General features: G+C 47.3%; 2 protein-coding genes across 3 annotated transcripts in view; one reads left to right on the forward strand and one right to left on the reverse strand.

Moving 5' to 3' along the window:
- Positions 1–3,333, forward strand: LOC140189951 (uncharacterized). The gene is made up of 2 exons (XM_072246326.1): positions 1–197; positions 842–3,333. Exons 1-2 carry the CDS (start codon positions 162–164, stop codon positions 1,751–1,753), a joined length of 948 nt encoding a protein of 315 aa, XP_072102427.1. The 5' UTR covers positions 1–161; the 3' UTR covers positions 1,754–3,333.
- A 7,873-nt stretch (positions 3,334–11,206) lies between these two features.
- The window catches only part of isoc2 (isochorismatase domain containing 2), a 29,039-nt gene continuing 27,500 nt past the window's right edge, over positions 11,207–12,745 (reverse strand). For both annotated transcript variants that reach the window (XM_072246335.1, XM_072246336.1), the window contains exon 6: positions 11,207–12,468. In XM_072246335.1, coding sequence (XP_072102436.1) covers positions 12,388–12,468 — 81 coding nt within the window. In that variant the 3' untranslated portion in view covers positions 11,207–12,387. The remainder of the gene's footprint in view (positions 12,469–12,745) is intronic.

The following is a 12,745-nucleotide window of genomic DNA, read 5'->3' on the forward strand; positions in this document are numbered from 1 at the left end:
TTTCTCTCTCGCTCTCTCCGTCCCTGTCTCTGTCTCTTTCTTTCTCCCCATCCCCATCTGTCTGTCTCTGTTTCTCTCTCTTTACCCCCAGTCTCTGTCGATCTGTATCTCTCTCTGCCTCTCTCGAATCTCAACTCTCTCCTCTCTCTCTAGACTGCCAGATGGAGACGTGTGGCGATGACTCAGTGGACAATTTGGTGAGTAGATCCTTGTGGAGATGGTCCTCCCACCCCCTTCAGCCCCTCGGTGACCTTTGTCCCCAGATACTCCCGTGGGTTTGGCTCACGTTCCCCTATCTCCTCTGACCTGGGTTCCCTGTTAATTCCTTCAGGGCCAGCCTGTGGCCACTTTTACCGAACACCCCCTCAAGAAGTGGGCCCTGTGTCTTCTTGAACCGTCGTGTGTGTCTGTTTCTGGGTGTGCGTGTGTTGGGGGAGTTGGAGAAGGGGCTCCCTGGGAGGGAGTCACTGGGTTTTCAGATTGCTGAGGATTCATTGAAGAGCTGACGTGTCTCTCTGGGTTGGTACAGAAGGAGCGACTGGGAGATGGGAAACTGAGGTTGGGGATGGTATCTGGGGCTGTGTTAACTCCCTTTGCTCTTCCAAATGGTTGAGGTGGGAGTTCTTAGGGAAAGTGGGTGGAGGGAGAATGGCAGGGGGGGGGGGGTGATGACAGAAAATGATGGGAGGTGAGACAGAGAAAAGGAGGAGGGTGATAAAGTGTGAAGATGGGAGGGGTGGAGAGAGAGAGGGTGGGGAGGGAGCGAGAGTGTGAGAGAGAGAGGAGACATTCCCATCCCTTCACTCTCTTCCCCTCTCCCTCTGCCTCTTCTCTCCCTCAGGAGGACTCTGCAGCAGAGGAGGATGAGGAGTCACCTAACGCTGACAACAAGCCATCTGCCCTCCTGAACCAGTGGCCCCCGCTGGAGGAGGGGGGAGGGAAGGGGCCCAGTGAGAGGCCCCTCTCGTCCTCACCACCTGCCGCCCGCCGTACCTACATCTGTCCCGAATGCGGCCGCCCTTTCACCAAGTACTCCAACTTCAAGCAGCACCTACGGGTGCACTCCGGGGAGAAGCCATTCGCCTGCGGGGGCTGCGGCAAGGCGTTCAACCTGCGCTCGAATCTCCATCGACATCAGCGTACCCACACAGGCGAGCGGCCCTATCCCTGCCCGCAGTGCGGCCGGGCCTTTGGAGAGCGTTCCAGCCTGCGCCGCCACCAGCGGACTCACACTGGGGAGCGGCCGCACGCCTGCCCGCTGTGCGGACGTTGCTTCGGACAGAGCTCGGTGCTCCGAGCCCATGTGCGGGCCCACACAGGTGAGAGGCCGCACGCCTGCCCGGTCTGCAGCCGCCGCTTCGGACAGCCATCGGCCCTGCGGGCACACCAGCGGGCACATACCGGTGAGCGTCCGTTCTCCTGTCCTGAGTGCGGACGCCCCTTCCGCCACGCCTCCAGCCTGGCGCAGCACAGGCGTGCCCACGCTGGACTGCGGCCCCACCGCTGCATTGACTGTGGCCGGGCCTTTGGCAAGTCATCCACGCTCGCCCAGCACCGGGCCACGCACGCCGGCCTGCGGCCTCACGCCTGCCCCGAGTGTGGCCGCTGCTTCGGGCGGCCTTCTGCCCTGGCCCGCCACCAACGCCTCCACTCCTGGCGGGGAGAGAGGGCCTGCGGGGACTGCGGACAACACTTTGCTGACCCTGAGGGATTCCATGGCCACCAATGCTCTCTGGCCAGGGGCGATGTATGAGCCAAGGCAGTGCCTGGGGCATTGGGTAAGGGTGGTGTCCATCTTTGGTGTTTCCTTTCAAATTATGTCAGGAGGGGTTGGTACCTGTCTCAGCTTCCTGGGCAGGGTTAGTCCATGCTCACAGCATCTGACACATCACCCCTTCCTCCTCCCTCACTCTTCTAGTACCCCCCCCTTTCCTTCTCTCCCCTGTCTCACGCGCACACTGTCTCCCACCCACCCCCAAGGACTTTTTAACATCTCCCGTTCACGACGCAGCCTCTCCCTCAGCCCTCCATGATGCCACAGTCTACCCTTGTCGTGAAGCAGCTTGCTACCCCTACCGATATCGGGGGTGGGGGAGGGCATTGCTGCTCTGGTTCATATACTGAGGGAGCATCACATACTGTCAGCTGGGGAGAGGGAGATGTCTATGCGCTGAAGGGCTGGATCGCTGAAGATCACTCTGCAGTCTCCTCGTGTGCCCAGTCTCTATACACTCTGCAGTCTCCCCATGTGTCCAGTCTCTATACATTCTGCAGTCTCCCCGTGCACCCAGTCTCTATACATTCTGCAGTCTCCCCGTGCACCAAGTCTCTATACACTCTGCAGTCTCCCTGTGCGCCCAGTCTCTCTATACACTCTGCAGTCTCCCCGTGTGCCCAGTCTCTATACACTCTGCAGTCTCCCCGTGTGCCCAGTCTCTATACACTCTGCAGTCTCCCCGTGTGCCCAGTCTCTATACACTCTGCAGTCTCCCCGTGTGCCCAGTCTCTATACACTCTGCAGTCTCCCCGTGTGCCCAGTCTCTATACACTCTGCAGTCTCCCTGTGCGCCCAGTCTCTATACACTCTGCAGTCTCCTCGTGTGCCCAGTCTCTATACACTCTGCAGTCTCCCCGTGTGCCCAGTCTCTATACATTCTGCAGTCTCCCCGTGCCCCCAGTCTCTGTACATTCTGCAGTCTCCCCGTGTGCCCAGTCTCTATACATTCTGCAGTCTCCCCGTGCGCCCAGTCTCTATACACTCTGCAGTCTTTATACACTCTGCAGTCTCCTCGTGCGCCCAGTCTCTATACACTCTGCAGTCTCCCCGTGCACCAAGTCTCTATACACTCTGCAGTCTCCCCGTGCGCCCAGTCTCTGTACACTCTGCAGTCTCTCCGTGTGCCCAGTCTCTATACACTCTGCAATCTGCCCATGTGCCAATCACCAACAGCCCGTCCTGGTCCAGACATGTAGACATCTCGGCCAGGAAAGCCCACCAACACCCCTACTTCCTCAGCATGTCCCTGTCGACCCTGACCAATTTTCACCGATGCACCACAGAAAGCATCTGATCCGGATGCGTCACGGCTCGGTACGGCAACTGCTCCACCCGGGACCGCAGGAAACCGCAGAGAGTTGTGGACACAGGTCAGCACATCATGGAAACCAGCCTCCCCTCCATGGACTCTGTCTACACTTCCCACTGTCTCAGTAAAACAGACAGTGTGATCAAATACCCCACCCACACCGGACATTCTCTCTTACCCCCTCTCTCAGGCTCATACCCTGCTGTTACTACACTCATGTTGAAAGTAAATTTAATGTTGAAGTATATATTGTTGCTGAGATTAATTTTCTTGCAGACATTTATAGGGAAATAAAAACAATAGGATTTACAAAAAAAAAACTCTACATTAACCAAGACTGCCAAACAACCAATGTGCAAAATAATAATAGTGGGAGCATTAGAAAGTTTTTGATAAGAACAGGCCATTTGGCCTGACACAGCATGCAGAATTCCTATTCACACAGAATTACAACATGAGTCCTTGAAATTGAGTCTGTAGGCCATAGAGTCATTTTAGTGTTGGGGTGGTTGAAGTTATCCACGCTGGTTCAGAAGGCTGATGTTTGCGGGGTAATAACTGTTCATGAACCTGGTGGTGTGAGTCCTGAGGCTCCTGTACCTGCTTCTTGATGGTGGCAGTGAAATGAGAGCCTGGCCTGGATGGATGGTGCTTTCCTGCGACAGCGCTCTGTGTAGATGTGCTCAGTGATGAGGGCTTTACCTGTGATCAACTGGGCCGTGAACATCACTTACATAGAATAGTACAGGCCCTTCAGACTATGATGTTGTACTGGCTCCAAGATCAACCTCATCCTAGACACAAAATACTCTGCAGATGCTGGGGTCAAAGCAACACTCACAACACACTGGAGGAACTCAGCAGGTGGGGCAGCATCTGTGGAAACAATCAGTCAACGTTTTGGGCCAGAACCCTTCAACAGGACTGAAGAGGGAAGGGGCAGAGACCCTGTAAAGAAGGTGGGGGGAGGGTGGGAAGGAGAAGGCTGGTAGGTGCCAGGTGAAAAACCAGTAAGGGGAAAGATAAGGGGGTGGGGGTGGGGAAGCAGGGAGGGGATAGGCAGGAAAGGTGAAGAAGGAACAGGGGAAAACACAATGGATAGTAGAAGGAGGCGGAACCATGAGGGAGGTGATAGGCAGCTGGGAGAACACCTTGGTATTCCCCCCTCCCATACTTTCCTCCAATTGCCTTAAAATTATCCCTATCATATTAGCCATTTCCTCCCTGGGAAACGGTCTCCGGCTGTCTACTCTATCTCTGCCTCCTTCAGTCCAGAGAGGAAAGCCCCAGCTCACTCAACCTTTTCTCATAAGACATGCTGTCTAACCCTGGTAAATCTCTGCACCCTCTAAAGCTCTCACATCCTTCCTGTAATGAGGTGATCAGCACTGATCACTATTTTCCAAGTGTGGTCTAATCAGCTGCAACTTTACTTTGCGGCTCTGGAACTCAATCCCCCAAATAACGAAGGGTAATCCCGTCAACTGTGAGGGATCCATGGCTGTGGGCATCAAGATCCCTCTTTCTTCCACACTGCTAAGAATCCTACCGTTAACCCTGTATTCTGCCTTCAAGTTTGACTTTCCAAAGTAAATCACTTACCACTTTTCTGGGTTAAACTCTATCTGCCACTTGTCAGCCCAGCTCTGCATCCTGTCAATGTCTCATTGTAACATACAGCAATCTACCCTCTGGTGTCATCTGCAAACAGCTGATGTTCCCGTGGGTTTGAATTGCTGTATCAGACTGTGCTGCAACCAGTCCTATTACTTTGAACAGGACATCTGTAGAAATTTGTAAGTGTTCGGTGACAAGACAAACCTTGACTTACTGAGAGAGTAAAGATGCTGGCCTGCCTTCTTGTAATTTTAAGGCGATTGGTAGAAAGTATGGGGGGGGGGGTTGTCAGGGGTAGTTTATTTTACACAGAGAATGGTTGGTGTGTGGAGGACCCTGCCAGGGGTGGTGATAAATGTAGATGCATTGGGAGCATTTAAGGGACTGTGTGGATGATAGAAAAATGAAGAGCTATGTAGGAGAGAAGTATTACCATGAAGGTATCTTGATCTTGGAGTAGGTTAAAAGGTTGGCACAACATGGTGAGCTAAAGAGCCTGTTCTTAGAAATCTGGACACTGTCATGCCTTATAATGTCCCCATTAAGATTCAGAATAGTTTAATGTTATTTCTAGTACACAAGTGTAAAGGAGAATGCAATAATTGTTATTCTGGATCCAATGCAGCACAAAAAAATCACAGTAAGATAAAGAAAGCCATCCTTGCATCTGTATTTACTCAGGAGACTGACGCATAGTCTATAGAAACGAGGCAAAGCAACTGTGAAGTCATGAACCCTACAGATTACAGAGGAGGTGTTTGCTGTCTGAGATGAATTGGGGTGGACAAATCCTGACAAGGACCTGACAAGTTTTCCCTTGGATCCTGTGGGGGGCTGTGCACAAATTGCAGAGGTCCTGGTGGAGTTATTTAATTCATCCTTAGCCACAGGTGAGGTACCAGAGGATTAGAGGATAGCCAGTGTTGTTCCACTGTTTAAGAAAGGCTCTAAGACCTATATATTTATTTGTTGATTTTGACCTACAGCCAAAGAATACTATTTGGAAACTAAATTCAAGTCTACTCAACGATTCCTATTTTAAGAAACAAAAAAGAAATTGATCTTTACTTAGAATTCAATGATAATGGAGAGGTTTCACCTCCCATCCTATGGGATACTCTGAAGGCTGTCTTAAGAGGGAAAATTATAGCGATATCTTCATATAAGAAAAAAATAAGGAATAAAACATTGGGGGAAATTACAAAATAAGCTGAAGGAACTAGAAAAAAACAAATTGAGTTTGGCACAGGATACACTAGAGGAAATTTTTAAAAGTTAGGAATGAAATTAATAGTTTGGCTGCACAAAAAATTAGAAAAAATGTAATGTTTCTGAAACAGAGACACTATGAAAGTGGATCTAAATCTATGAAAATACTGGTGTGGAAACTGAAAAAAAGATAGCAGAAAATACAATCCATAGAATTAGGGATCCAAGAACAAAAGTGATAAATAATAAGCTAAGTGAAATTCAAGCAGCTTTTGAAATGTTTTACAAAACTCTATATTCCAAAGTTCCAGGGGGAAGCATAGCCCAGACTGATGCCTTCCTAAATTCTTTGGAGTTACCCACTATAAGCAAAGAACAAAATAGAACGATGACTGCTGACATAACTGAAGCTGAACTAAAAACTGCAATTAGTAGGCTTAAATTAAGCAAGTCACCAGGATCAGATGGATATACGGCAGAGTGGTATAAGGAATTTAGAAATGAGTTAATTCCTGTTTTGCTCCCCACACTGAACTGGGCTCTAAGAAAGGCGCAAATGCCACCCAGCTGCAAGGAGGCGATAATCTCAGCTATACCGAAAGGCGGCAAGGATAAAATGGAATGTGGGTCATTTAGACCAATATCTGTTCCTAATGTGGATTATAGATTACTTACCTCCATCATGGCCAAATGATTAATAGAGTTCTACCCATACTGATACATAATGATCAGACAAGTTTTATACAACAACACCAAACACAAGACAATATACGAAGGACACTTCACATTATGGATCATATAAAAAAAATGAAATTGAAGCAATGGTGATAAGCGTGGATGCTGAAAAGGCATTTGATTCGGTTAATTGGAATTTTCTTTACAGAGTTTTACATAGATTTGGTCTACATGACACAATTATTAAAACTATACAGGCACTATATGACAATCCTACTGCTAGGATTAAAATCAATGGATATTTATCTAATAGTTTTACCCTAAAAAGGGGCACGAGACAGGATTGTGCATGGTCACCGCTACTCTTCACATTATATCTGGAACCATTAGCTCAACAGGTCAGACAAAATTAAGATATCAGAGGAAATACTTTTAAAGGGACAGAACATAAATTGGCCTGTTATGCGATGATATTTTGATCTATCCAGGGCAACCAACATACTCTTTACCTAAATTGATGCAATCCTTTGAACAATATGGCCAATTATCAGGATACAAGATCAACATAGATAAAACGCAACTACTTTCATATAACTATAGCCCACCAAGAGAAATTGAAAGTAGATATCCTTGGGCATGGCAAACAGAGTCTGTCAAATATGTAAGCAACACACATCAAAGTTGCTGGTGAATGCAGCAGGTCAGGCAGCATCTCTAGGAAGAGGTACAGTCGACGTTTCAGGCTGAGACCCTTCGTCAGGACTAACTGACGTGTTTGCGTGTTTCCATCAGATATTTAGATAGATAGTAGACAGATAGACATACTTTATTGATCCTGAGGGAAATTGGGTTTTGTTACAGTTGCACCAACCAATTTGGGCATTATTATGCCAAAAGATTTGGCAAAATTAATCAGAATGCAATTATCAGCCTATATATAAAAAAATTAAGGCAGATATAACAAGATGGAATCTAATTCCTTTTCTTGGTCTCAGTTCAAGGATTGAATCTATTAAAATGAATATACTGCCCAGATTACTATATCTCTTTCAGACCCTAGCAATAGAGATTAACCAAAATCACTTCAATGAATGGAACAAGATGCTATCAAGATATATATGGCAAGGTTATATTATATTATATGGTTATAAGGTAAAAGGCTTAGAATTCGTCTCAAAACTTTGCAATTAGCCAAGGAAAAGGAGGGATGGGGCCTACCTTCTCTTAGAGATTACTATTTTGCAGCACAGTTGAGAGCTGTGATATGTTGGTGCAACCCATCATATGACGCTCAATAGAAAAACATTGAGGAGGGGATACTTTCCATCCCCATACAGGCAGTTTTGGCTGGTAACAACCTCCAAAGTTACATAAATACATGGGTGAAATGGACTCTTAAAATTTGGAAAACTATTATAAAAGAATATAAACTAGAGAGAGACATTGCAATTCTTAAATGGTGTGCACATGACTCAGATTTTATGCTGAATAAACTGGATGCTAGATTTAAGGACTGGACAGCTAAAGGAATAACAACTATTTGCAATATAATGAAAGAAGGAACACTTCAGTTTTGAAATGCTCAAAGAGAAACACTTACTAGAAAAACAAGACTTTTATCAATATTTACAGATGTGACAGTATGTTAATAGGACAGTTAAAAATGTAACCAAAGCAAGTATGTCTGATAGAGCTATTTAGAAAAGCAGATAATTCAGACAACAGTAGTGTGTATAAGGGTTTGTCAAATCCTAAAACACATTTGACTTCATATATTAAAACAAAATGGGGGAAGGAAGGAGGGATAATAATATCTGAGGAAGAATGGACAATAATATGGAGGTATCAATGGAAGTGTACCAGTTCACGGAAATGGAGGGAGTTCGGCAGGAAAAACTTGATAAGATATTTTATTACACCCTCTCAGAAATCCCATTATGATAGTAACCTCCCTGTTTGCTGGAGAAATTGTGGAAATCAAAATGCAAACCATTATCATATTTTCTGGGAATGCCCCGTTATCAAAGACTATTGGAGTGGAATACACAAGACTTCTTTAAATGTGAAATACCCTGAGAAAGTAAGACCATATATTTTGAGTATAAGAGTGGTTGAAAAGAGCTAAATATTTAATGAATATACTGCTGGTGGCTGGTAAAAAGACCCTTACCAGGAAATGGTTATCACAGGAGAGCTCAATTTTAAATGTATGGATAGAAATTACAATGGACATTTACAAAACGGAGAAGATCACAGTATCTGATTATAAGTTGGAACAATTTGATTCAGACTGGGAAAAATGGTTTAACTACATAACACCTCATTGGCCTGATTTTATTCTCAGAAGTCAATGAATATGTTGGAAAAAAAAAGATCACTCCCTCCTTTGTACATAGTTTTCTTCTTTTGATTGTTCTTTCTTTCCTCTCCTTTCTATAAGTGTATACCTCAGATAAATATTCCATGGAGATTTGTGACAAATATGACTATATGATATATATGTACAGTATCTGAAATACATCTTATGGAAAGTTTTGTTTGATGATGAACTTCAATAAAAAAAATTACAAAAAAAAAGGCTCTAAAAATAAACCAGGAAAGTATGGACTTGTGAGCCTGACATTAGTAGTGGCAAAGTTATTGGAAGGTATGCCAAGGGACTGGATATATGAATATTTGGAAAGACGGATCAATTAGGGATAGTCAGCATGGTCCCATGTGTGGTAGATCCTGTCTAACCAATCTTACCAAGTTTTTTTGAGGAAGTTACCAGGAAAGTTGATTTGATGAGGCAGTGGATGTTGTCTACGATGAGTAAGGCTATTGACAAGGTCCCGCATGGTAGGTTGGTCAAGAAATTTCAGTCTCAGCATTCAAGATGAGGTAATAAATTGCCTTTGTAGGAAAAGCCAGAGAGTTGTAGTAGATGGTTGCCGCTCTGATTGGAGTCTTGTGACCAGTGGAGTGCCACAGGGAATGGTGTTCTTTGTCATCTATATTAATGATCTGGATGATATTGTGCCTTACTGGATCGGCATGTCTGGAAGACACTGCAATTAGGGCTGTAGAGTGGGAGCTTGACCAGCTGGAATTTAATGCAGATGAGTGTGAGGTGTTAAACTTTGGTTGGACCAGCACAGTGAATGGTTGGGCACTGAGGAGTGCAATAAAACAAAATGATCTGGGAATACAGGTCCTTATTTCATTGAAGGTGGCCTCACAGGTAGATAGGATTGTAAAGAAAGTTGTAAAAAAATGTTGGTGAGGCCTAATTTTGAGTGTTGTGTTCAGTTTTGGTCACCTAACTACTGGAAAAATGTAAATAAGATTCAAAGAGTATAGAGAAAATTTACAAGGAGGTTACCGGGACTGGAGGACCTGAATTTTTAAGGAAAAATTGAGGGAAGACTTGATAGAGAAATACAAAATTGAGGGGTTTAGATTGGGTAAATGCAAACAGACTTTTCTCCACTGAGGTTGGGAGCTATGATGACTAGAGTTTAAGGGTGAAAGGTGAGATGTTTAAGGAGAACATGAGGGAAACTTTTACACTCAGAGGGTGGTGAGAGTGTGAAATGAGTTGCCAGTGCAAGTGGTGCGTGCAAGTTTGATTTCAACATTTGAATAAAGTTGGGATGAAAGGGGTATGGAGGGTTATGGTGTTGGTGAGGGTCAATGGGAGTAGGCAGTTTAAATGGTTCAGCATAATAGATGGGCCAAAGGGCTTATTTCTGTGCTGTAGTTTTCTGATTAAATAACATAATAGTAAACACCACAAAAAAAATGAATACTGTACTGGCTTCTTTACATAAATTGGTTGTTATGTCCATAAGGTGGCGCTATGTATGGGAGTGCCTGTACATAAGATACTGAACATTTGATGCCTCTGGCTCTACTCACTGGAATTTAGAAGGATGAGGGGGAATCTCATTGAAACCTGTCGAATGTTGAAAGGCCGAGACAGAGTAGATGTGGAAAGGATGTTTCACATGGTGGGGGAGTCTAGGACAAAGGGCACAGCCTCAGCATAGAGGGGTGTTCATTTAAAACAGAGATTCAGAGACATTTCATTAGCCAGAGGGTGATGGAATTTGTGGAATTTATTACCACAGGCAATTATGAAGACCAGGTCGTTGGGTGTATTTGAGGCAGAGTTTGATAGGTTCTTGATTGGACATGGCATCAAAGGTTACAGGGAGAATGCCGTCGAATGGGGCTGAGGAGAAAAAAGGATCAGCCATGATTGAATGGTGGAGCAGACTCGATGAGCTAAATTCTATTCTTGTGTCTTATGGACTATTACAAGAAATGATCAAGTAGCGGTGGATATGGGTGTGGAGAGGTGGGTTACTCGGTGGAGGTGTTGATCAGCCACACTGCTTGGGGAAAGGAACTGTTTTGGAGTCTGGAGATCCTGGTGTGGATGCTACGTAGCCTCCTCCCTGATGGGAGTGGGACAAACAGTCCATGAGCAGGGTGGGTGGGATCCTTCCTGATGTTCCTAGCACCTTTCTGTATAGGCTCTGTACAGAAATACACTAGTCTATACACTACTAATGGTAGATAGTGTTTGTATCTGTAAGCATTCATACAATATGACTAAAACAACAGACAAGAGACACATGACAAAATCATTTTATTTCCAATGTCATTTGGCCTGTTTAACTAGTCAGAACGAGAGCACATTGAAAGGATGTCTCAATGATGTTCCAGTCCCTGGAGCAGGACAGAAGGGCACAGATTCTCTGCTGGACAGCACCAGACCGGACAGCCAGGTTTGATCCCAGCCTCAGGCACGGCTTCCTGCGTGCTCCAGTCTTGTCCCACATCCAGTGGGTGGGGAGAGTTTATGTGGAGGGTTAGTCAGTGGAGAGTCTGATGGGGAGAGTGTCCGTGGGCTGAGGGAGGGAATCCAGTGAGTGGTGGGGGTGAACCAGTGACTGGGCTGTGGGTGGGGAGAGTGTGGGCTGAGGGAGGGATGGGACAGGGTGGGGGAGAATGGGCTGAGGGAGGGATGGGACAGGGTGGGGAGAGTGGGCTGAGGGAGGGATGGGACAAGGTGGGGGAGAGTGTGGGCTGAGGGAGGGATGGGACAGGGTGGGGAGAGTGGGCTGAGGGAGGAATGGGACAGGGTGGGGGAGAGTGGGCTGAGGGAGGGATGGGACAGGGTGGGGGAGAATGGGCTGAGGGAGGGATGGGACAGGGTGGGGAGAGTGGGCTAAGGGTGGAGAGAGTGTGGGCTGAGGGAGGGATGGGACAGGGTGGGGAGAGTGGGCTAAGGGTGGAGAGAGTGTGGGCTGAGGGAGGGATGGGACAGGGTGGGGGAGAGTGTGGGCTGAGGGTGGGGAGAGTGTGGGCTGAGGAAGGGATGGGACGGTGGGGGAGAATGGGCTGAGGGAGGGATGGGACAGGGTGGGGAGAGTGGGCTGAGGGAGGGATGGGACAGAGTGGGGGAGAGTGTGGGCTGAGGGAGGGATGGGACAGGGTGGGGAGAGTGGGATGAGGGAGGGATGGGACAGGGTGGGGGAGAGTGTGGGCTGAGGGTGGGGAGAGTGTGGGCTGAGGGAGGGATGGGACAGGGTGGGGGAGAATGGGCTGAGGGAGGGATGGGACAGGGTGGGGAGAGTGGTCTGAGGGAGGGATGGGACAGGGTGGGGGAGAGTGTGGGCTGAGGGACGGATGGGACAGGGTGGGGAGAGTGGGATGAGGGAGGGATGGGACAGGGTGGGGGAGAGTGTCTGTGGGCTGAGGATGGGGAGAGTGTGGGCTGAGGGAGGGATGGGACAGGGTGGGCGAGAACTCATCCAAAAGGCATCACTCCGTCTCTGAAGAGCCCAATGAGATTACTGTCGGGGGCTGGTTCCATAATAATTTTCTGAACCTGCAAATTAATGAACAGTGGTTATGCACAGGTGATAGAGCCCAACCACCCCAATCCACCGTCAGCAGTGAAATTATCACCAGTCAACAGTGTGGGATGGACCCAGGGATAGGGAGCTGGGAACTGAGCATGGTGTTCCTGGTGTGGGTCTGACCCAGGGATACGGAGCTGGGAACTGAGCACGGTGTTCCTGGTGTGGGTCTGACCCAGGGATAGGGAGATGGGAACTGAGCACAGTGTTCCCGGTGTGGGTCTGACCCAGGGATAGGGAGCTGGG

This window comes from Mobula birostris, chromosome 29 (assembly GCF_030028105.1).
Source record: "Mobula birostris isolate sMobBir1 chromosome 29, sMobBir1.hap1, whole genome shotgun sequence".
Taxonomy (NCBI): Eukaryota; Metazoa; Chordata; class Chondrichthyes; order Myliobatiformes; family Myliobatidae; genus Mobula; species Mobula birostris.

Coding starts and splice junctions, on each gene's coding strand:
- LOC140189951 (XM_072246326.1), top strand. CDS start 162: ATGGAGACGTGTGGCGATGACTCAGTGGACAATTTG. Junction 198..841: donor ATGACTCAGTGGACAATTTG/GTGAGTAGATCC, acceptor TCTCTCCCTCAG/GAGGACTCTGCAGCAGAGGA.